Below are 24,834 nucleotides of genomic sequence, written 5' to 3'. Positions count from 1 at the left end.
AGTAACTCACTTTGGGACTAGCATCATTGAGGATTTCTTTCTACCCAATATTCCTGAGATTTCAATTACTACCCTTTTTTTACATTTTAAAATACAGTGTTTTCAGAGAAAATAAATAATAAAATTCTGAATAATTCAAAGAAAAGACGATCAAAAGGAAAATAACAAGTTACATAGACATAAGTGGCTTAAAATGAATGTAGAAAGTTCAAAATAGAAAACAATGTTTTGAAAACATGTAAAAGAGATGTAAGGTTTCCTGGGGGCAGTAAAAGCAACCAATTATGTGAACTTATCAGTTAAAACTTTTAAAAAAATCTGAGTATTTCCTTCTCTGGGGAACAAAAGTTTGGATATCCTGAAAATGTTGCTTCAATAAGAATAAGAACAAGGGTCTTCCAATCAAGACTCAAAGTGAAGACTAAGTAATCTTTTAAAATGCATGAAGATATGTCTAAATGCTCAGAAAGTTATCAATGCCAGAGTAGAATCTAATTGTAAAAAAGAAGAAAAGAGTTGAATGTCAAAACTAGGTACCTGCTGGTCTCTCACCCTGGTCTCCTGGTCCTGAGGGTGGGAGGGAGGCTCAGCCAGGCCACCCAACTCTGCTGTTGCAAGGTCCGCTGCCTTTGGAGTTTTAAATGGGGGGCAGTTGATTGCTGGATTCAAGAACACAGGCCCCAGCTCTGGGATTTTCAAGGTTCTGCAAATACTCCTGGGTGGGAGAAGGGTCTTCTCAGCTGGTGTAGAAAGTCCAGTGAGGCCATAGTTGGCAAGGAAGCCAGCCCCAGGAGCAGGGGAGGACCCAGGGCCCGTGCTCCCTGTGTTCCGCAGGGACGGTGCTCAGACTGCACGCGTCCCAGTCTTCCTCCCTCCCTGTGTGAAACCGGATCCCCAAGGTGGTAGTATTAGGAGGTGGAGTCTTTGGGAGATGATTAGGCCATGAGGGCAGTGAGTCCTCATGGATGGGATGATAGTCTGGCTCACTCGGTGGGAGGGCACACACTCCAGCCTTTGCCAAAAACACTGGCACATGCGGCGGCAGCCCATGGTATTGTTAATGCTCTCTGACAGTAGTTCCTCTCTCTCTTCCTGAAAGTAGTATATCTCTAGCTCTTCTTGGACTGGGTCATTTGGAGACACTGGATCAAATAAAAATGGGCCCCATCACAGAACCAGCACTCGTGAGCTGGGACCACATTGGATGAGACATCCCCGGGGATACGTGGAGGTGCAGGACACCTGGGCATAGCTACACCATCGCACACATTGCCAGCTGCCATCATGGATCCAGAGCCAGGCACTCAGGAAGAAACAGGCTCAGCCTGCAGCCCCTCCCTTGGTCCCACTCTTCCATCGCACATGCGCACACACACCAGATGGGGGCAGCAGCAGTGGTGTCTACTGGAGGAAGGCAGAGAGTGGATGTCCCAGGTGGCAGCTGCTGGTGAGGTTGGGGTCATGGCTGTGCAGAAGAGGAGCTTCAGACCCGCAAGCCTCAGGGTGTGGGCGGCTCCAGAGGGCCTCTACCCTCACCTCCCCAGGTACATTAGTTTGCGAGGACAGTCAGAACAAAATGCCACTGACGGGTGCTGAAACACATGTATTTTCTCAGGGTTCTGGAGGCAAGATCAAGGTGTCAGCAGTGTTGGTTTCTTTTGAGGCCTGTCTCCCTGGCTTGTAGATGGCTGCCTTCTCACTGAATTCACCAGGCAGTCCTTCTGTGTGTGTCTGTGTTCTAATCTCTTGTAAGGATACGAGTCAGATGAGATTAGGATCCACCCTACTGGCCTCATTTTAATTCCGTAACCTCTTTAAAGATCTTATCTACAAGTATGGCTACATTCTGAGGTACTGGGGGTTACGGCTTCAACACATGAATTTGGAGGGGGGATGCAGGTCAGCCTTTAACACCAGATTTCAAGGTCTCTGAGCTGGCTCTGATATAAGTTAAGAAATCACAGGCAATGATGGGTGGGGGCTCTGCTCCACTCAGTCTCTCTGGGACTCCATCCCCATCCAACTTAAAGCAACTTCATCCCCTGAGGACTTGGAGTTTTCATTTGAATCTTCTACATTTTGTAGGCAAGCAAGGGACACTAAACATGACTGATAAAGGACTTTTATCCAGAATATACAATGAACTTTTAAAACAACCCAATGGATAAATGTGCAAAGGATCTGAACAGACAGCTCACCAAAGAAGATACACAGATGGCAAGTAAGCACAGGGGAAGATGCTCACCATCATGTCATTAGGGAGCTGCAAATTAAGGCGAGACCCCACTTCACACCTATTAAAATGGCAAAAACCCAAAAGGAACTCACAACACCAAATGCTGGCAAGGATGTGGAGTGACATGAGCTCTTACTCATTGTAGTGGGAATGCACGTTGGGAGACAGCCTGGCAGTTTCTTACAAGGCTAAACATAATCTTACCATACCATCCACCAGTCACGCTCCTAAGTATTTACTCAAATAAGTCAAAAACACATGTCCATACAGGAAAGCTGCACACAGATGTTTATAGCAGTCTTACGGAAGCAACCAAGATATCCTTTAAGAGGTGAATGGATAAACAGATTGTAGTACATACAATAGATTATTATTCAGTGGTAAAAAAGATTTTAGCTATCAAGCCACAAACAAAAAAACAATGGAGGAATATTAAATGTTAAATGAAAGAAGGAAGTCTAAAAAGTCTATATATTGTTAGATTCCAAATATATGACATTCTGGAAAAGGCAAAACCATGGAGACAAAAATTAGTGGTTGCTAGGAGCTCATGGAGATGGAAGAGGACGAACAAGTGGAGCAGAGGACAATTTTAGGACAGGGAAACTTTGATAAGCCACTGTAATGGTGCGTACATGTATTACTGTATTTGCCAAACTCACAGATGTACACAACACAAGAGCAAACTATGGGGTTTACTTAGTAATAGGATTAGTGTAGGTTCATTAACTGCAACAAGTGCACTGCACATTAATGCAAGTGTTTAATAATAGGGGAAATTGAGGGGAGGTGGGAATATGAGAACTCTACTATCGGCTCAATTTTCCTGTAAACCTAAAGTTGTTCTAAAAATTAAGGCCTGTTACTAAAAATGACAAAAAAAGAAAATACTCCACAATGAGATTTCTCTGCATACTTCTCAAAATGGCTAAAATAAAAAACATAATGGCAACATCAAATATTAGCAAGAATTTGGAGAAACTGGCTGTCTCATACATTTCTGGTAGGAAGTAAAATAGTACAGCCACTGGGGTAAACAGCTTGGCATTTATTTTTTAAAAACAAAAACACCAAGAATGCAGACACCGTATGACCTAGAAATCGCATTTCTGGGTACTTATTCCAACGAAATGAAGAATTATGTTTACACAAAAAACTAACAAGGAAATAGTTAACAGTGAAAGGGTGACCTATGGAATGGAAGTATTTGTAAACCAAATATCTGAGGGGTCAATATCCAAAATATGTAAGGAACTCTTCCAAGAAATGGGCAAAGAAATGAATAGACATTTCTCTAAAGAAGACATACGAATGTCTAATATGTATATGAAAAATGCTCAACATCTCAATGTAAATCAAAACCACAATGAGATATTACCTCACTTGTTAGAATGGCTATATAGAAAACAAAAACAATTGTGTTGGAGAAAACGTGGAGGAATTGGAACCTTTGTACATTGCTGGTGGGAATGTAAAATGACAGCCACTATGGAAAACAGTACTGAGGTTCCACCAAAAAAATTAAAAATAGAAATACCATATGATCCAGCAGTTCCACTTTTGGGTATTTATCCAAAGAATTGAAAACAGAACCTTGATTAGATATTTGCACTTCATTGTTCATTACAGCTTTATTCACAAGAGCCAAGATGTGGAAGCAACCTAAGTGTCCGTCAGTGGATGAATGGATCCAGAAAATGTGGTATAGATACACAATGGGATATTTTTCAGCCTTAAAAAAGAAGGAAATCCTGCCGTATTCAACAACACAGGTGAACTTTAAGAACATTGTGTTCAGTGAAATAAGCCAGACACAGAAAGATAAATACTGCATTTGTATAAGGAACTTAAAACTATTTAAACACACAGAAGCAGAGAATAGAATGGTTGTTGCTAAGGTCTGGGGAGGGGGAAAATGGAGTTCAGTAGGTATGAACCTTTGGTTATGCGAGATGAATAAGGTCTAGAGATCTGTACAGCGTCATGCCTATAGTTAACAATACTGTACTGTACACTTAAAAATTATTGGAGACATTTCATGTTATGTGCTCTTACCACGATTAAAAACAAACAACCTGGAATAGCCCCAAACTGGAAACATCCCAGATGTGGTACCCAAATAGTGGTACATCCATAAGGTGGAATATCAGTAGACAATAAAATAATGAACTATTAATAACATAACAACCTGGATAAATCTCCAGAGAATTATGGGGGAAAAAAGTATAACAATTTTGAGATGATGAAATCGTAGGCAAGGAGAACAAATTAGTGGCAGGGGTTAGGGAAGGGTGGGGTCTGGAGGAAAGTGGGTGTGGCTACCTAGGGACAATATGAGGGATCCTCGCGGTGGTTGAAATGTAAATCTTGACAACGTCCACATCAGTTTCCTATTCGTGATACTGCAAGATGTCACCACTGGGGGGGAGACTGACAGTACTCGGGATCTCTGTAAGGTTTCCCTATTATTTTCCACGACTGCGTGGAAATCTACACTTACCTCAAAATAAAATATTTAATTTTAGAAAACCCTTAGTCACCACCCAGGGCTGGGTGCCGCTCACAGTTCTGCGGCCACGCGGGCACGGCACACGTTCTGCGGGTCGCGGTGCAGGGGGCCCAGCGGGGCCTGGCTCTGCCCCAGCGTGCCCTCCCTGGAAGTAGCTCGGCTGGGGGAGTAAATTAACTCATGAAGCACAAAACTCCAAGAACTGAAGCTGGTGCAGGAAACGCGTCCTGGGAAGAGCTGACACTTTCTTGGGGCCGTGCGCATCTGCGTGCACGTTACAACGTTCGTGCAAGTCCCCAGGATTGCCGGGTTCAGAGAAGATCCCCAAGACGCCTCTTCTCCGCCTCCACGCGCGCCCCCGCCCGCCCTGGAATTCCCCCCACCTCCTCCCCAAGCAGCCCCTCCTCCATTCGGTCCACGCGCCGAGACAGAGGGGCGCGGGCGGCTCTCGGGTGGGCTCTGCTCTGCGGGGAGGCCGCGCGGGCTTCTGGGAAACGTAGTCCGCCGTGGTGCAGGCGCAGTGCGGCCGGGAGGGCCTAATGGCCGCCGTTCATTGTCCCGGCGGAGCGGCGGTGAGTCCCGCTGCGGGCCGGAGGCGGGAGAGGGAAGGGCGGGGTCCTCCACCGGCCGCCCTGCGGCCACCCTCTCCCGGGGCAGCGGGAGGCCTGAGGAGAGGACTGCGGTCAGGCAGGGGCCTGCGGACCCGGGGTGGGGGGCGCGTGCGGGCGCGTGTGCGTCAGCCTGACCCGCGCGCCTCTGGCCGTAGGTGCGGAGGCCACTGAGTCAGCGTGGGCCCGGGTGGCCTGCTGAGCCCTTGGCTTTGCCTGTGGGCCTGCCTGCCTTGGTCTCTCAGGGTGTCTGCCTGTCTGGCGGGGGCTGTTATTGCTGGTGAAGACCTGTGTCCACGTCTCTGGGTGTCTGCCTTCCCCCCCATGTCCGTGGGGTCTCTGTGTGACGGTGCCATCCTGTGTCTAGACTTTTCCTCTGTATCTGCATATGAGCGTGTCTGTGACCATGGCGGGTGTGTCTCGCCCACTGGTTACCTGTCTTGTCTGTCCATCTGTGTCATTTTTGGATGTTGCTGGATGTTTTTGTGTGTGGCTGTGGGGTTGAGTGGGGGTGGGGGATATCTGGATGTGCCCCTCCCACAAATGCGAGTGAAAGACTGTATACACCGGGACAGGCGGCCTAGCAGGGTTGTCTCCCTTCTTGCCGCACGAGTCTCCTAGCCTGGGGTCCCTGATGCCCCCGCTCCTTCCTGCCCCTCTCAGCCTTGACTGGCTCATAGACGCCCTGGATGGGCTGGGAGCTTGGAAGGGCAGGAAGTGTGTGGGTGACAGGACACGGGCGCTGTTTCTATTGCATCCTCTGTAAGTGCCCCCTTAGAGGGGATCAGAGACCCCTACCCGCTCCTGACCAGGGGCTAATTTGCGGACTGTGTACTGGGCCCTCAGAGTGCCATGCGTGGCCCTTTGGTGGGTCTGCCTCATTCACAGGCCTCCAGTAACTGAGTTAAGGACCCTCATCATCCCCATTTTACTCTGAGGTTCAGAGACTTTAAGTCAATCACTTTATACCCATGCATCCAGGTTCCAGAGCCCCCACACTTAACCACCACACAAATGGGGGTCCAAATCCTTTTTTTCTTTGGGCTCATCTGAGACAAAGTTGCAGGATCTTTCCCCATGAAGTTCTCCCCTTCAAAACAATGGAAGGAAGGAGAGGGATGGGCAGCCACTGCCTTTTAGCCACACATCTCTCAGGTCACGCTAGGTTCCACGGTCGCCAGCCCCATGCACACGTCCTTACAGGGCCATTGTGCCTACACAGGCTCCTTTCTCTCCCCCCAAAATTGTAAATTATAGTTTGTGGTTGCATTGTTATAAAGACAAACATAATCCGGGATTAGATTCACCTTTTTTTCTTGTGATTTTAAATAAATGAAGGCATTCCTGCAGTCCCTACAGGTGTCAGGGCCCAGGCCCTCCGTGCCGCGTGTGTATAAGTTGGCTCTGGTCGTGTCCACGTCTGGCCAGAGGAACAGTGTTCTTGACTCCGTGGTGTGAGGATAGGAGTCAGCAACTGCCAGTCCAGAAAGAATGCCTTTTTAAAAATTAAACTGTTTCAAGAAACTATGACAATAATATGCAGTCACCACCCCCAGGGACCCAACCAAAGGAATCAAGTCAATAACCCCCTTCTCATTCCCGCACCGTGGAGGCCCCACCTGATGCCCGTCTTGCCCCGCCATCCCGCGAATTGGACATGCTGCACAGAAGCACAGACACCCATGTGTGCCCATTCATCTCTACACAGGGGTTAGCATTGGGAATAAACCAGGCACCTTGCTTTTCTCACTCGGTGGCATCGCAGAGATGTCAGCAGATGCAGAACTAACCGCTTCCTAGAGGCCACCTGCCCCTTCGCGGTATGGCTGCCCCGCCACGCATTTGGCTGTTTCTTTACTGATGGGCACTTACCTGTGTCCAAGTTTGTGGCTGGCTGGTTGGTCTTTTGCCTCGAGGAGCAGTGCTCCAATAAACATCTTTTTTCTCTAAAAACCTTTTGCATGGAGCTTTTATTGCCACGGGCAGTGTCTCAGGAACACAGTTGCTGGGGTTTGGGGATTCGCGCACTGCCAGCCATTCTCCAGAAAGGTGGGGGACTTGGTTCCTGCAGGGGACAGCGAGAGGGCCGGTTTTTGTCTCTTCGCTGGTGCTAGAAGTTGGCTTATCTATTCACTCATCTCCATGTTGGGTGCCTCCCTGGGGCGTCCGTTCTGATAGAGGGAAGACGGGACGAACTGGAAAGCAACTTTTTAAAAAGACAGTTTTCACTTGATGCTGTGTGTGCTCGAAGAAGATGGGGGGGGTGTTGGTGCTGTAGCCCCGGGGCCTGTGAGAGGGGGATTCTTCAGGGAGGTGACATTTGAGCTGGTGGTGAGGAAGAGCCACACGCGGAAGAGCATTCCCTGGAAGAAGAGCAGTTGGAAGGCCAGTGGGCCTGGGGCCAAGTGTCCTGTAGAGGGAGGAGAGAGGTGGGGGGGCGTCAGTCAGGGGCCGACCGTGAGGGCCACGCGGGCTGTAAAGACGGTGGGTGGTGTCTCAGGCCCTGAAAGCCGCTGGAGAGCTTTAAGCCAGAGCACGTGTTTTCTGTGGGCAGGCACTGTGCCCTGGAGTTTGCAGACGTGAAGGGGTAGATCCTTTGTGACTCAGTGGGGCTTCTTAGCCGCCACACCACCAACACCCTCCATGGTGGGCCATCCTGTGAGGCTGGGCTGTTGAGCAGCCTGCCTAGCCTACCCGTGCCCCCCAGCAGCAGGCCTCCCCAAGCTGTGGCGAGTACGGGTGTCCCCAGACTCTGCCAGCGGCTGCCCCACTGGAGAGCCACTACCCCACAGGCCTCTCTGCCACCTGTCCTGTGTGTGCCCCCAATGAACTTAAAATTGGGGACATTTGGCCTCAAAAAGACCCGTTTTCTTGTGGTTCTTACTCCTTACGAAGCATCAGAATCATCTTGGAAGCTTGTTTGGGAATTCTGATGCCTGGGCCTCACCCCGGTTCAGAGGGTCTGGGCAGGGGCCCAGGAACCTCCTTTCTGAGTAAGAAACACCCCTGCTGGTTCTGGCACTTGAGAACACAGTACAGTGGCTAACGGGCCTTTTGGGGCAGAAGACTGGGTGTGTCTGGGTGTCCTGAGGGGTTGGAGGCTTAGGAGGCGCATTCTGGCCCAGCAGAAGGAAAGCCTGTGTCCAGTGAGAGGTGGCAGTGGCACAGAAAGCTCCCCGTCGCCGGCGGTGCACAAGTCCTGGCGGGTCCCCACGCGGCCAGGGCTGAGCCGGCGTGTCTTGAACGCCAGCAGTTGGCCCTGACCTGTGCCACCCGTCCTGTTTCACTTTGCCTTTTCTTTAAACTGGCTCACTGAGTCGTGCTGTTTTGCATTTTAACTTAAACCGACTTCATTCAAAGCGGCCCTCTCGCTGTGTGACTGCTTTAAATAAAGCTGGGTGTTGGTGGGCGTGGCTATAAAAGGAGGCGAACACTAACACAAATGAAAAAGGCGATTCTGGCTAGATACTATGGGGCCTGTAATTTGGGGGAGAGTAGGCAGGGCGGGAGGGGTGTTAGGACACCCCCGCTGCCCCTGAGCATGTAGGGCGAGGAGGAGAATCAAGCTGGGCTGCGTGTTCCCTTCGCAGCCCCCCAAGCGCCCCGCCTAGGCCCCCAGGCGGCCCTGTCGCGCTCTGGGAACAGACTTGCCTGGCGCCGTGGTAACAGCAGCCGCCAGCAGTGCCCCTTACCGTGCGCCGCTGGCTGCCGGATCCTCTAGGGTCTCTGTTGGTTGAACCTCACGGTTACCCCGTGGGACGGGGCGCAAGCATCCTCGGGGTCGGGTGCAGTTGGGGCACCTGGTGGGGCCTCGGGCCAACACGGACCCAAGGGTGGGGTCTGGGAGGAGGCAGGGGTGCCGTTGCCCCCCAGCCCGCGGGAGCGGGAGCGTGCGCAGGGGTCTGGGCGCGCGCTTGAAAGGCGACAAGCACGTGGGCCCCTATGAGCTCCGGTCCCAGCTGTGCGGACATGGGCGAGTGGCTTCTCTCTTTGGGCCTCAGTTTCCTCATCCGAGAAACAGGGCGGGTGGAAGTAGTACCAGCCCTTAGGGTGTTGGGAGGATTAAATGGGACGCTTGCCAGGTGCCCTGCCTGCGATGGTCGCCCAGGTGTGTGTGCCCCCCCTGCCTGTCTCCTACAGGGTGTGCGTCTGCCCGTCTGCCTCGCAGGGCATCGTCTTTCTCCCCCACCCCAGGCTGTGTGTCCCCCGTCACTGTGGGCGCTGGAGGGATGGCCGCCCAGCTGCCGACTGATGAGGCCCAGGTGAGTCCGCAGCCCTCTTGCACCCGGGCTTCTGACCAGACGTGACCCTGTGGCCGGCCCCCCAGCCCCCTGCAGGGCCCACAGCTGGCCCTGCCTCCCGGGAGCTGTGTCCGCTCCGCGGAGGGAGGCGGGTAGGCACGGACGATGCACAGCCCCTTGCCTGTCCCTGATGCTGGCTTCAGTCCGGGGGGACGGGGCAGCTCAGGAGCGACAGGTTTTGCCCTCAGGGCTCTCAGGAGGCATGGGGGGGTGCGGGGCGAGCTGGGCAGTGACAGCTTAAACACGTTACATCGGGTGTGGGAAAGGCCCCCTCGGAGGCGCCTGGGCAGCGCGGTGCTCGGCTTGTGAACCTCAGAAGGGGCAGACAGCTGGGAGCGTCCTGTGAACGCCCACGTGTGTGCGGCAGAGTACAAAGCGCTGCTGAGCAGGCCACAGGCCCGAGACAGCGGCTGCCTCCAGGGGAGCCCGCGGGCAGGGGCGCAGGGCGTCAGGCTTTCTGACCGGTTTATGACGTTTTAGTGGGTGGTACCTGGAAGGCTGTTTGTGGTATTTTTCTCTAAGCTTTATTTTACTTCAGAAATATTTCATAGAAAAAAAATGTATAAAATGGTCCTTATGGAAAATGGAGAAAACCCGGTAAACTGTAGGTAAAACAGTATAATTCACACGTAGTTCCTCTACCCAGAGGTATATTTGTATATTCATTTATTGTCTCCCTTCTCCGATTATTATTCTAAAAAAATAGCCAAGAATCGGCTCTGCCATTTTGATCCTGATTTTTTTCATTCAACTTGATTCAATAAGGATTTATCTCCCTGCCTTTGGAAACTGCACAGACATAACTTGCTTTGGCTGTATAATCAGTGTACCTAAATGTTCATCTGGTATTGGTGAGTTTGAGTTTTTTAAAAATCACCTTTCAGTGTGGTAAATAATCTATCATGAAAGTAAAAGAAAATTCTTGGTAGGTAAGGAAATGCGTGATCGTTGTAGAAAGCTTATGAAACCCGGAACACAGCTAAGAGAACCAGAGTGACCTGTCATCTTACCCCGGAAGATACCTGTCTCGACTACTTTGTGTGTCTCTCTCTCTCCCTGAATGCATGTTGTTTTGCAAAAATAAGAATCATCCTGGCCAAGCATTTTTATGTGCAGCCGTTTCATCGAAGGTTTCATCCTAAGCGTTTCTCTGCGTTATTAAAGACAATCCCCAGTAATGTCCATGCCATGGATGAAATTTTGTCTTGAGGGGTCGGACCTGCTTTATGTGCTGGTTCCTCTGTTGTTGGACATTTATTTGCTTCCAGTTATTCTTGGTTATGAGTGATATCAGGAGGGACATGGCCAGGCGTAACACCCTGGCATTTTGTATCAGTTTTTAGAAGCGATGACTCCAAGAGGAATACTGGCTTGGACATTTCTGAGGCTTTGCATCAGACTTCTTGGTGCTGCCCCAGGTGGTGTGGCAGTGTGTATTCCCACCAGGGCGGAGGACAGGTCCCCACCCCCTGGTGGACTGTGCTGGCTGTTGTCGGGTATTTATTCTCATTTGGATAAAAATGGCAAATGGGTATATGGATAAATGGATATAAATGACAGATGATACAAACCCTCAGTGTCATAGATGACAAAGTTGTGTCACCCAATCTTTGAGTAGCACTGTTTGCATTATTTATGAGGTTTGATTTTTAGAAAATGTTCACTAGCCATTTCTGCAGGCAGGCACGTGATCTACCTTGTGCTTTACCAGTCTACAGGGATCTTAGTGTGCTTGAAGATTATAAAGAAGTGCGTGTGTATGTGTGAATACTTATGCAAATACTCTTCCCAGGTTTGCTTTTTGTTTCTTATTTACTTTATGTTTTCTGTGTACAGAAGCATTCCCTGTTTTTAAAATTGAATCTGTCTTTCCTCTGGTGTCTTCCAATATCTTTAACCTGTTAAAGGGTTTTTCTATCCACAGATCATCTATAAAACGATCACTATGTTCTCTTCCTTTTTTCCACTTACTGCTTGGATGTTAACAGTGAACTTTTGAATCTTTTGTATCTACCTGCAATTTATTTTGCTATATTAATGTGTCAGTTCACTTATCTGTGAATTTTGGGTTGTCGTGTCTTCATTTGTTTAACACCATTATTGAGATACACCCCACCTACCACAAGTGTACAATTCACTGGTTTCCCATATATTCAGAGTCGCACAACCATCACCACATTCAATTTTAGAGCATGTCACCCCAAAAAGAAATCAGTACCCATTAGCATTCACTCCCATTTACCCCATCGACCCCCAGACCCTGGCAACCACTAGTTTGCTTTTTGTCTCTGGATTTGCCTGTTCTGGGGATTTCATATAAAGTCACACAATGTGTGAGCTTTAGTATCTAACTTCTTCCACGGAGCATGATGTTTTTGAGGTTCAAACATGTAGCATGTATCAGCACTTCGTTCCTTTTCACGGCTGAAAAATGCCCGGGTAGGAGGGACCACGTTTTGTTTATCCATCATTAGGTGACGGCCTTTGGGTTGCGGGCAGTTTTGGTTATTGTTAGTGAGGCAGCAGACGTTACTGTGCGGGCTTTCTGTCTGAACGTGAGCTCTCCATCTGGGCTGTAGGCCTTGGGGTGGAGTTGCTGGCTCACGTGACTCTGTTTATCACTTAACGAGCTATTGGACTGCTTTCCAAGGCAGCTGCACCATCGCGTCTTCATTCTTAACTCGTGTGTGATTGCTGTCTTCATTTCTTCTTTCCCTACATTATTTAGAAGGACTTGCTGATTGTTTTTCATTAGGGGTGGGATTTTCAAGTGTTTTTTCCCTTAATCACTTCTAATGAAATTACATTCTGATTTTTTTTTTTAATAGGGCCTCTATGTTTTCAGGTCTTTGGAATTTGGTGAGGTTTTCCTTTGAGGCTAATAGGTTTGTGCCATTAGACGGGAAACCAAAATAGACAAGGCAATAGAACGGGTGGCCTTGGACTTTTCACGCAAAGAATTCAGAGTCTGGCACGTTTGGGGTTAAACCTCACTTTGGGGCCCTTCCACAGAGGGCAGGCCCCGCACCTGCCCTCCCAACATCCTTTGCTGCGAGGCGGAGGCTGCAGCACTTCGATCTCTCTGTTAAATGCCTCGGCACACAGAGCCTGCTCAGTAAAAAGTTTATTTATTGAGCAAGTTCATTGAGGTGCGGCACACTTAGGGAAAACCTTCCAAAGGAATTACTATGTTAAAGAAATTGAAGTGAAGTAAGAAAGGAGGCGGTTGGAAACTCTCGGAGGTGACGGATAAGTTTATGGCCTTGGGTGTGGTGATGGTTTTATGCGTGTGTGCTTTCCAGACTTACTAAGTTGTATTAATTAAATGTGTACAGCTTTTCATATGCCCATCATAATAAAGCATTTTTTTAAGAAAAGGAATTATTAGAAGGACTCAGGGGTGTGTCAAATAATGATGTCATATATTAATAACTATAATAATAAATATGAATACAGTACATATACAATGTCAAAATTAATCAAATGATAATTGCCAGAGTTGACATTCATCAAGCGCTTGCTGCAGCCATACCAGCCACTGTGCCGGAACCAGACATGCATTGTTGTCATGAGCCCATCGAGCAAACAAGGCTCAGAAAGGTTAAGAGAGTTGCCCGGTGAAACACAGCAGGGGAGGAACAGATCCAGGATTTAGTCAGAGGCTGCCAGGCCACGGAGCCCAGGCTCCAGCCTCTGCCCTGTGCCGCTTCTTTGTCGAGTGGTGGTGGCCTGTGAAGCAGAGGAGGCCAGCATGCGCCCAGGGTGCCTGCAGGCTCGGGATCCCAAGAGGACCGGGCAGCAGGTGGGGCACCCTCTTGAGGAGGGCTCAGGGCCCAGGGTGGGGTGGCTCGGGAAGCCGAGAGCCGAGGACCTGAGGGTAGCCGCAGCCGTACCTGATGGTTACCGAACGCCTGCTGTGCGCTGTGCACTGTTCTGAGCCTCAAACTCATTGAATCTTCTCATCATCTTTACTCATTGAGCCACGTATTCATTCAAGAGCTCCTTATTGAGCACCTAATGTATGACAGCATTGTTCTAATCACTGGGGGCACAGTAATGAGCAAGACAGGTGCACCGGTCTGCCGAGGCTGCCATGACAAAGCACCGCAGTCCAGGGCCTCAAACAACAGAAATGCTCGCTCACAGTTCTGGAGCCAAGGAGTCCGAATTCAAGGTGTCGGCAGACAGGGGCGCCCCTCGAGGGCTCAGAGGAGGTTCGGCTCTTGGGCTCTCCCAGCTCCTAGCAGTCCTTGGCTGTGGCAGTGCCACTCCACCTTCCCGTGGCGTTGTCCTTGTGTGCACCCCCATGTCCGGATTTCTCCTTTTTATAAGGACACCAGCTGTATTGGGGTAAGTGCCCCCCTACTCTGGTGCGACCTCGTCTTAACTAATTACATGGGCACCAATCCTGTTTCCACATAAGGTCCCCTTCCGAGCTGCTGGGGGTTGGACTTAAACATACGAATTTGTGGGAGGGGGCATAACAGCCTGTAACAGGCACTTAGGTAGTACCTGGCACCCAGCAACTGTGTGATGATTGATAAGCATTGTCACTGTTAGGACTGAGGACATCGTCACCACCATCATCTACTGCGCTCAGCCATGTTCATTCCATCCACAAGGTTGGCGGCTTCAGCTGGAAGGCCCTTACACCCCCACCCCATGAACTCCTCACCACCCCACAAGGGCCTGATCTGCCCGTTAAGCCTCAGGTCTTGGTCCAAACTCTTCCCTCCTCCAGACTCTCCCCACAGGGGCTTAAGCACTAATTCTCCCCCAACACTGTTCAGTGTCACCTTTCCAAAGGCTTCCTGGATACACCCTGAGGCTGCTCTTGCTCAGGTGCCTAGAGATTTTGTTCATACCTTCATGGTGGTGTTGACCAGACCGTGGGTCAGTTATGTTTATTTCTGTCTGCCTTTCCCATGAGGAACACCTTCTTGAACCTTCCGTGTCTGTGTCCCACCACCTAGCTTAGGGCCCGGAGCTTAGTAGGGGCTCAAGGGTTTGCTGAGTCACTGATTCCATCTAGGATCCTGCCTTTGCTGGGCTCCTAGTGCACCTGTCAAACCACTGGGTCAGGATCTCACCTTTGAACGGCCTTGTGCTTGTTTTATTTCTCTGTCTTCAGGGGACCATCCCAAGATAAACAGCCGCCAAGAAAGGTGGGAGTGGTCAGTCCCTTCGTGACCCCACACCTTGTTGAAATCACTTCAGATACATCCTGTGTGCCTCCCCTAAATCCTCTTAGCCTTTCTGGCCGTTTCTTCAGACCTGTGTAAGGAGGGCCCCACAGTGGGGGGCTGTGGGTTTCCTCTTGCAGGAGTCAGTGACGTTCAGGGATGTGGCTGTAGACTTCCCCCAGGAGGAGTGGCAGCGGCTGCAACCTGCCCAAAAGGACCCGTGCAGAGATGTGATGCTGGAGACCTACAGGAACCTGGTCTCGCTGGGTAAGCGGGCAGCGTCACTGAGGCACTCACCATCAGCCTGTCCCTTGAGGAGTACAGAGAAATAAAAAAGTTTGACAGATTTGACTACATAAAAGTTGAAATCACTTGAAGCTCAACATAAAGTTGATAGGTAGTGAAATGGGAAATAATATTTACTACATGCATAACTGTCAGGATTATAATTATAGAAAGAGCTCCTAGGAATAAATAAGAAAAAGACCAGATAATAGAAATGTTGACCAAACTTATGAGCTGGCAATTCATAGATGTAGAAATACAGTTACACCTTATAAAAGATATTTAAACCTTACTAACAGTCAAACGAAATACAGATTGAGCCAGTGGAATGTTTTTTGCCCACGAGGTACACAGAGATGAAAAAGAAAGTAATAGCCTATTGAGGGTGTAGGGAAAAAGGGACTCTTTCATTTTAGGGTATAAAACTGCAGCAACTCTTTTGGAGAACAGTTTGGCATTATCAACCAAAGTTTTAATGATTCTGTTTTTAGGGATCTATCCTTTAGAAATCTTCCTACAGGTGTGCAAAGTTTTACATAGGAAGAAAAAGAGGAATGACCTGCATGCCCATCTGTACAAGACTGACTAAACATGTCAAAGCGTGTTTTGATATGATAGAAACCCTGCAGCTCTTCAAAGGTGAGCGCCCTTTGTAGGCACCAACATGGGAGCATGTCCCTTGGTACACTGTTAGGAAAAACACTAACTTTCAGAACTGGAGTATATAGTCGCATGTCTTTAACAGCTTTGTGGAAGAATAGTTTGCTGCACTTATTTAAAGCAAACAATTCGATGCATTTGACATCTGTATACACCCGGGAAAATACCACCATGGTCCAGATAATGAATATATCCCTGACCCCGAGAAGTTTCCTGTGCCCCTTTGTGGTATTTCCCTCCCTCGTGCACCTCCACCGTCCATCACCAGGCAACCACTGGTCTGCTTTATATCGCTGCAGTTTAATCTACATATTCTAGAATTTTATGTGCCTGGAATCTTACAGCATGTATTCTTCTTTTGGTCTGACTTCTCTGAACATAATTATTTTGAGGTTCACCTATGTTGTAAGTATCAACCATTCACTTTTTATTGTTGAGTTGTATGTTCTACGTTATGGTTTGACCACAGTCTATCCACTCACTTGTTGATTAACATCTGGGTTGTTTCCACTTCTGGACTATTAGAAATAATATCTATGAACATATGTGTATAAGCTTTTCTCTAGACACATGCTTTTCTTTCTCTTGAGTAAACACCAGGGGGTAGAATGGTTAGATCATACGATTGGTGCGTATTTAACTAAGAAACTGCCAGACTTTTTTCCAAAGTGGATATACCATTTTGCATTTCCACCAGCAGTACCTGGGAGTTCCAGTCGCTTTGTGTGCTTGTCAGAGCTTAGTATGCTCGGTCTTTTTCATTTTAGCCACTCCCTTGGTGTGTAGTTATCACATTGTCGTTTTTAGTTGATACTGAGAATCTTCCCATGTGCTTATCTGCATCTCTATATCCTCCTTGGTGAAATATCAGTTCAAGCCTTTTGCCCTTTTTTTTAAGTTGCGTTGGTTATTTCCTTATTATTAAATTTTGAAATTCCTTTGTATATTCTTTTTATATACAAATTCTTGATATGTCTTTTATCAGATACATGCCTTGTAATATTTTCTCCCATTCCATGGGTAGTCTTTTCTCTTTCTTGATGGCATCATTTAAAATGCAAACATTTAAAATTTTTGATGTAGTTGTTTCTTTATTTTGTTATTGTTGCTTGTACTTCTGGTGCCCTATTGAGAAAACATTTTCTAACCCAAGGCCATGAATTTACTTCTATTTTTCCTTCTAAGAGTCTCATAGTTTTGCTCTTTATTTAGGCCTTTGGTCTATTTTGGGTCAATTTTTGTGGATGACATAAAAAAGAGATCTAATGTCACTGCTTTGAATGTGGATATCCAGGTGCCCCAGTACGGTCTGTTAAAGAGCAGAAGCTTTTAATTTGAGGAAGTCCAGTTTATCAGTTACCTTCCTTAGGGATTGTGCCTCAAGGCCACAAGGTTCCTAGAAGATGTATGGTTTTAGGCTTTGTATTTTGTGCTCTCATCCCTTTAGAGTTAATTTTTGTAATTATGCAAAATGTTTACTCACAATATATTTTTTCTTTTTTTTGGTCAAATGGGTGTCCACTTGTTCCACCACCATTTGTTGAAAATTTCTAAGTTTTTCCACTGAAAAATTTTGCCTGAATTGCCTTTGCGCTTATGTAAAAAAATCAACTGTACGTGTGAGCCTAATTCTAGAGGACTGTTCCATCCATCTGCCTGTCAGTCATAGAACCAACACCATGTCCTTCAGTCTACCCTGTGTGTGCCTTTATGATGTGGTCAGTCTGGGATGGCCTACTGCCCGCAGGCCCTCTGAGTGTGCTGCCCAATGCGCCAGGCGTCATATGGTGCAAGTTCACGGCTGTCGGGTGTGAGAAGGCCCCATGTCAGCTTGGGGCACTGTTTTCGAGTCCTCCCAGCTGCTTTTTCGCCAGCTTTGGGTAGTTTCCATTTATGCATGTTCTGTCCAGGAATCTGAGTGTTGGGGGAAGGGCCTTGCCCATCTCTGGAGTGCCCTTTCTGCACAGCTTTCCTCTCCTGTACCAAGTCCTGGGACCTCCACTTGCCTTCCTCTCTCAGTTCCATCTCCTCAACTCAGGGACTGTCTACTGGGGTTGGCCTCAGTTTCCCCCATATGCCTCAGCTGTAAGCTTTCCGGTTGAGTGAGCTGGGTGGTCGTAGGGCCTCTCTTTTGATTCCACCTCTCAGGAATTACTGCCCATTGTTGCCTGATGTCCAGTGTCTGGAAATTCTTTGTTTAATATATTTTGTCCTTTCTCCCCACCCCCACCCCCACCCCTGCTTGCTTTAGGCTGTAGACTGGAGGGAAATCTTGTCCCTGTTACCCTATCTTGGGCAGAAGCCTCATTTTAGGAAAAAAAGTGTGTGTTCATATGTGTGTGTGCATATAGGTATGTGTATTTTTTAAAAAGGTATGCACGGGAAAAAGATTCTAAAAACATACACCAAACGTAACTCAGATGGGGATATTGCAGGAGACTTACATTTTATAAGTTATTTTGTGGTGTTTTAGTAACAAGTGAATTACTTTATGATCAGAAACAACTGAAAATACAATATGGGAAAAGAAACTATGAAGAACAAGGAATCTAACACTATGAAAAAAGATCCACACATAGATGAAAGGAATGAATAGCGTTTTGCTGCAACGGCATCTGTGGACACGGTCCTGTTAACATTCCCTTGACTGCAGGCAGGAGTGTCCACATGGACCATCGCCAGCCGCGCACATTGTCTTGGCTGATCTGACTGGGGAAAAGCACCGTGGGGGGCTCGTCTCAGTGTGCCTGACGTCGAGCTGTGCTGTCACAGTTCTCCCAGATGAGAGTCGGGTGTTTGCTGTTTTCCTGATGATCCCTCCTGAAGGGTTTTAGTCCATGGAGGGAAGGTGGCCTCCTTTCTCCTGCCCCTGCCCCTTCCTGAGGGCCCTTGTGCGCTGTGAGAGGGTGCTGGTCCTGATTTTCAGCACTGGGCAGGAGCTGGGGGGTTCGGTCTGGCTGGTAAGGCCTCCTTAGTGCAGAGGGCAGGCTGTGCTATAGAGGGGCAGGGGTGGCAGCTGCTGCCACATTTTGGGCAGTAAGTCCTCGGTGGCCGACTGGCTCCTTGGCCATGGTGATGGAGAGATCTGGTCCAGTTTGAGCTGTTCTCTGTGTCCAGTGGCCCTTTTGATAGCCTGAGTGGTGGGAGGGATGGCAGGAATCAAGGATGACTGCTCCATCTTTTAAGCTGTGGTAAAGTGTGCATAACATCAAATTTACCATCTCACCCATTTTTAGGTGCCCAGGTCAATGGCATTAAGTACACTCACTCTGCTGGGCAGCCGTCACCACCCACCTCCCGGCCTCTCTTCCACCTGCAGAACTGAAACTCTGTCCCCGTTAAACACTCAGGCCCCACCCCTCCCCCGGGCCCGTCACTGCGCCTTCCGCCCTGTGAACCTGACACTGGTAGGGGCCTCATGGGAGTGGAATCACACAGTATTGGTCCTTCTGTTCTAATTTGTTTTGCCTTTTATGAACCTTTATTTCTTTTTATCCTTGGTGGGGGGCGGAGGTTCCGATGAGATGTTGTCTTGCGGTACCCACGAGCGCCGCCAGGTAGGCCCCTGGATAGTCCTCAGCAGAGCTCGGAGCGCGCATCGGTGCCGGGCGTAAACTGGGGACGCCTGGGCGCACAGATGCCGACATCCAGGCCCCCGGGCGCGGCCTGAGCGCCGGTGCGGTTAGGGGAGGGGCCCAACGCGGTGGTCCTGGGGCCCACCCGGGCATCTTGGAGCCGCGCACGGCAGCGACCACCAGGGAAGGGGTGTGCAGGGAGCGCAGGGACTGGGACCAGCTCCAAGGGACACCTGCCGCCGCAGGGAGAGGGGCGCGCGGGGCTCCGGCGGGGGCCGAGGAGGCAGGGCCGGGCCCTGCTGCAGGAACCCAGCCAACCGTTCGTCATCCCTAACAAATCGGCTCTGAGAAGCGCAGCAGGCCGGGGGCCTGGGGATGAACCCGGAAGTGAGGGACTCACGGCCGCAGCCCCTCCTCCGGTTTGCCAGGGCCTCCCCATCGCTGCCCTGCCTGTCGGCACTCAGGCGTCCAAGCCGAGTCCAGTCTGCAGGCCGTCCCCGCCACCCCGCCCAGGGCGCCCCTCCGGCTCTCTGCTCACCTGTGCAGACCCGCTTCCTTGATGCCCGCGCGCCGTCGGCCCACTGTGAGGCTCCTCGGTCTACGCCCCCCAGCCGGCTGGGAAGGCCTCACAGCATTGCTAACCACGTATATGTCGTCTTCTCTCCCGCCAGACTTGGAGACTAGACCTGAAATGAAAGAATCGGGTCCCAAGGAGGACATTTCGGAAGACAGAGCGCCGGTCGGGGCGGTCGCGCAGGAACCTGAGAGGAGCGGCGCGTGGGCCCCCGCCTTTGGGGGCGTGTGGACGCGGGAAGCGCGAGGGCCTGTGCGGAGCGCGTGGGACCGGCCCGGGCCTTGGCCCCCGGGCAGTGTGAGCCTCGGGCCTTGGTCAGCCGGGGCCCCGCCCTGGGCGCCCCGCCGCGCGAGCCCCCGAGAGAAGAGGGGGCCCGGCGGCTGGGCATGCGCGGGGAGAGCTCCCTGAGGGGCTTGGCGCCCTCCGCGCCGGACGCGGCGGGGAAGCCTTTTGGCTGCACGGAGTGCGGCAAGGCGTTCGGCCGGAGCTCGTCCCTGCTGAAGCACCGCCGGATCCACACCGGGGAGAAGCCCTTCCAGTGCGCCGCGTGCGCCAAGGCCTTCATCGAGCGTCCCTCGCTCACCATCCACCGGCGCGTGCACACCGGCGAGAAGCCGCACGCGTGTGGTGACTGCGGCAAGGCCTTCAGCCAGCGCATGAACCTGACGGTGCACCAGCGCACACACACCGGCGAGAAGCCGTACGCCTGCGGCGTGTGCGGGAAGGCCTTCCGCAAGACCTCGTCCCGCGCCCAGCACGAGCGCGTGCACACCGGCGAGAAGCCCTACACGTGCGGCGACTGCGGCAAGGCCTTCAGCCAGAGCATGCATCTCGTCGTGCACCAGCGCGCGCACACCGGGGAGAGGCCGTACGTGTGCGGCGACTGCGGGCGCGCCTTCAGCCAGAACATGCACCTGACGGAGCACCGGCGGACGCACACGGGCGAGAAGCCGTTCGCGTGCGCGCAGTGCGGCAAGGCCTTCAGCCAGAGCGCCTACCTCATCGAGCACCAGCGCATCCACACCGGGGAGAAGCCATACAGGTGCGGCCAGTGCGGCAAGGCCTTCATCAAGAACTCCTCGCTCACCGTCCACCAGAGGACCCACACTGGCGAGAAGCCCTACAGCTGCGGCGAGTGCGGCAAGGCCTTCAGCCGCAGCACCAACCTGACGCGACACCTGAGGATCCACACCTAGGGGGCCTGCCACAGCGTGCCCCAGAACCCACACCCGGCGGGCCCTCCACCCGGGAAGTTATGACATGGGACCCCCGGGTGGCTGGTGTGAGGCGAGGCCCGCCCCAGCGGCTCCCAGAGTGGGGGTGGGGGGCAGGCTCCTGCCCTACGTGGCGCAGGCCCATGCCAGTGGGCAGCAAGGCCCTGCACGGCTACTGTATCTGGGAACACGGGCGGTTCCCTGAGGCTGGCAGCTTACGGAGCGCCAGGAACCAAGGGCGTCTGGTTCCACACCAAGTCTCTGGGTAAATTGTTGCAAGAGCTTGGATGAAGCCTCGAGGGCCTCTGGGTCTCCCGCAGTGAACACGGGACATTTCTCCCTAGCCACACACCCTGGAGCCAGTTGAGAAGCAGGCGGTCTCTGTAAGATAAATTCTAACCGAAATAAGCAGGTGACAAGAGGCAACAAAGGGCCAGGCAGTTTATTTGAGCGCAATCCCAGGCGACGTTCCCCGGTCTGGCTAGTCACAGGTCAGGGAAGTCGCACTCAGCCGGGCAGGCAGCGAGTTTTTGAAGAAGGTAGGGGGAGGCAGAGCTTAGATTTACGGGGGCGCCAGGATCGGCTAGCCCAAGGCACATTTTTCAGGTTGGGAGGGGGCAGCAGCCGGGGACTTTGGCACGTCATCAGTGTCCGAGGTGCTCACCCCTCCCTCTGGTGCCTCCAGCCTTACAGTCTCCACCTGCGAGCTTCCTGGGCAGGGTAGGCACGAGAGGGGCTGCGTCCTTCCCAAGCCCGGCGCCCCCGTGAACTTCTTACCAAATATGCTGGAAGCCCCCAGCCAGTAAGTGTGGAAGTAGGCAAGTTGTTTGTGAGGGGTACAATTTTTTTTTTTTGAATTAGCAAATAACAGTAGCCACTTCAGATGCCACAGTTTCCATAGTAGTCTGTTAAATTTTTTTAAAAATAAAACTTTTAATTAAGGGAGACCAATGTCATTTTGAATAGTCATCAGCTACAGAAAAATACAGGTACCAGTTGCCCTGTCAAAATCGGCTTCAGTGCTTGTGGGGAGAGGGGCAGGCAGGGGAACAGCCAGAGGCCTGGCATCCAAGTATAGATACTTGGGGACTGAAGGAGCAAGCGCGTCGTGGCACAGACCATCCGTTCTTAGGATTGTTTTTGAAGCTAAAGTTGACGGCACCTCCGGGTGTTTCCCAAGGCCGACCCGAAGTTTACAGGAGTTCCCCCAGTCTCCTTCCTCTCGTGTCTTCCTCGCCACCCTTTTTACTTGAACACTTTGTGCTGCTCACCACAGATGTCCTGGTGTTTCCAAATGTCCCGCACTTCCTAACACTGGTGTACACGAAAAATAAATAATTCGTTTTTAAAAATCATTCACATAGTAAGCTCACTTTCTGTTGCAAGTAGGCAAAGCAGCCACTCAGACGTGCGTCAACACGGCGGACAGGTCGAATGTCTGGCAGCCTCGTGGGCGTCGGTGGGTTTGGTCTGGACACGAAGCGTTAGAGCCGTAGCTGCAGTTCTCCGGCTCCTCCTTTCCATGAGGGCCCCCTCCTCATGCTCTCCCCCTCCGTCTCTCATTCTCTTTGTTTTCGTAAAAGAAAAACCCAAACCCTGCCCCATCCATGTGGTCATTTGCGTACATCCCGCTGCCCCCCACCGGGGACGCAGCCGGCGCAGGGCTGGGCCAAGCTGGGTGGACACCGCATGAGGCTGGTTGGGGCGGGAGTCTTGGGACCAGGACCCCAAGTGGCCGAATTGCCTCGCGGTCCGTCAGCAAGCCTGGTGTCGGTGCGAAGTGCCGACCGGGGGTATGTCTGGGGCCAAGTGGAGGCGCCCATCAGGCTCCGCGTGACAGGCTGTTGGGTCAGTTCGTGCAGGCAAGACGGGGCATGGGACACGGGTCTTCTACTAACACGAACACACGGGACCTGTGGCCCCTCAGGCCCCCGGAGAGCCCAGAGGCCGGGCCTCCGGCAGCTGCGCCCACAGCCGCTGTCCCCTGTGCCGTCCAGTGCCCAGTCTGCTGGCACCTTCACCCCTGCTCACGAGGTGAGACAGGCAGCCTCACCCTGCCAGACGTCTCCGCGTCCTTCCGGTTCTCTCGTAAGATGGGAAAGGACGGAGGACCTCCGTCCGCACCACTTCACTTGCCCTGGGAAACTGGGACAGGATGGGGAAACCGAGGCCTCAGACAGGAGCCGCTGGGGAATTATCAGGAGCCTGGCAGCCACCCATCCAGCAGCATTTACTGAGCACCAGGACGCAGTTCTGGAAGCTGGCGATGGGTCCACACCAAATAAAACCAAGGCTTCCATGTGGTGGGGCCCACGTTCCAGGGCCAGGACACAGGGAAGGAGGCAAAAGCGTAAAACAGGGTAGGGCGTTGGGCCGCGGAGAGGATGCGGCAGGTGCGGCACGTGGTGTCCCGACTGCATGACCCACATTCGGACGGACCCAAGGAAGGGAGAACAGGAGCTTGTGATCGGGCAGGTGGGATTCGTCCCGAAGGGCCCGAAAGAGGCGGCCGGAAGCTCAGCAGCGTCTCTCCCGAGGTGGCGGAGGGAACACCTACGGTAGATGGCCCACCATGCCTGCTGAGGAAGCCTCCACAGTGGGGGTTCAGAGAGCTTCCGGGTGGTGAGCACATCCTCATACTGGGAGGGGGCCACCCCGAGCCCACGGGGACAGAAGCGCTGCGCTCGGGTCCCTCCTGGACCCCGCCCTGTGTGCTCTTCTGCGTCCTTTATCATATGCGCTCTGATAAACCATTGATCCCGTGACTAAAACGTTTCTCTGAGTCTGTGAGCCACTCTAGCAAATTAGTGGGACTCAGGGAGGGGTTGTGGGCACGTCTGGTTTATAACTGGTCATTTAGAAGCACAGGTGGCAGCCTGGACTTGTGACCGGCATCTTGGGTGGGTGTGGGGGTGGTACTGCAGGTCTGAGCCGTACCCTGGGGGACCCGATGCTCTCTAGGTAGATACTCGAGTTGAATTATAGGACACCCAGCTGGTGTCATAGAATTGGTTGGTGTGGGGGAAACAGGAGAAGTGCGTGCTTTTCCTACTCATACTTAACATTATATATATATATATGTTATAGTATATGTAATATCTGTTATGTAATATATAGTTATATAGTTGTATCATGCCTATTATTTTATATAATATGCATCATGTGTATGTATAATAAAAGATGTGTATTTAAGAAGATACATAGTAGGGTAAGTCAGATACACGACACATGTACCCAGTGAGCTGTAGAGTAGGGTATGGATGAGATGGAGGACCAGTGAGATGTGGCTTGCGTCCCTGCGGGGCCCTGAAGGACACCGTCGCCCTGTAGCCACAGCTCCCTGCTTCATACTCCTCCTCAGACTGCAGGCCTTCTTCGTGCCCATTTTATTTCTCTGCCGTCGTCTTCCTCACTAGGAGGAGGGCAGAGCTTTGGGTCTGTCCAGTTTGCTCACCTTTAGGACTCGTGCCTGGTGCATCGATGAATGAGCCAACGCTAGGCCCTCAATAAATGCTGGCACCTGGGCCGTGACCAAGGGAGTGAGTCTTCTTGGGAAGCAGCCCATTGCCTTCCTGACCCAGCCTATTCGCTGGGGACCTGGGTCCAGCCCGTGTCCCTCACTCCCACATCCACAGCCCCGTGAAGGAAGGATCGGGTGAGGCAGAGCAGGCAGGCCGGGGGTCACTGGT

General features: G+C 51.3%; 1 protein-coding gene across 10 annotated transcripts; it reads left to right on the top strand.

Annotated features, from left to right (window-relative positions):
* The first annotated feature begins 5,205 nt into the window (after positions 1-5,205).
* ZNF71 (zinc finger protein 71) lies at positions 5,206-22,500 on the top strand. Of its 10 annotated transcripts, none has more exons than XM_057496444.1 (5): positions 5,206-5,317; positions 6,713-9,615; positions 14,786-15,104; positions 15,614-15,761; positions 20,029-22,500. In XM_057496444.1, exon 5 carries the CDS (start codon positions 20,318-20,320, stop codon positions 21,125-21,127), a length of 810 nt encoding a protein of 269 aa, XP_057352427.1. In that variant the 5' UTR covers positions 5,206-5,317; positions 6,713-9,615; positions 14,786-15,104; positions 15,614-15,761; positions 20,029-20,317; the 3' UTR covers positions 21,128-22,500. The 10 variants fall into 10 exon arrangements, 9 of the variants coding, with proteins under 9 accessions (XP_057352427.1, XP_057352430.1, XP_057352434.1 ...); XM_057496447.1 differs by having other exon boundaries at positions 5,211-5,317; positions 9,494-9,615; XM_057496448.1 differs by having other exon boundaries at positions 5,257-5,317; positions 9,522-9,615.
* Positions 22,501-24,834: the final 2,334 nt, after the last annotated feature.

Source organism: Manis pentadactyla (genome assembly GCF_030020395.1).
Source record: "Manis pentadactyla isolate mManPen7 chromosome 15 unlocalized genomic scaffold, mManPen7.hap1 SUPER_15_unloc_1, whole genome shotgun sequence".
Taxonomy (NCBI): Eukaryota; Metazoa; Chordata; class Mammalia; order Pholidota; family Manidae; genus Manis; species Manis pentadactyla.
This window is presented reverse-complemented; position numbering and strand designations above follow the sequence as displayed.

Bases quoted from the DNA above. Each gene is read 5' to 3' on its own strand.
- ZNF71 (XM_057496444.1), top strand. From the start codon at position 20,318: ATGCGCGGGGAGAGCTCCCTGAGGGGCTTGGCGCCCTCCGCGCCGGAC.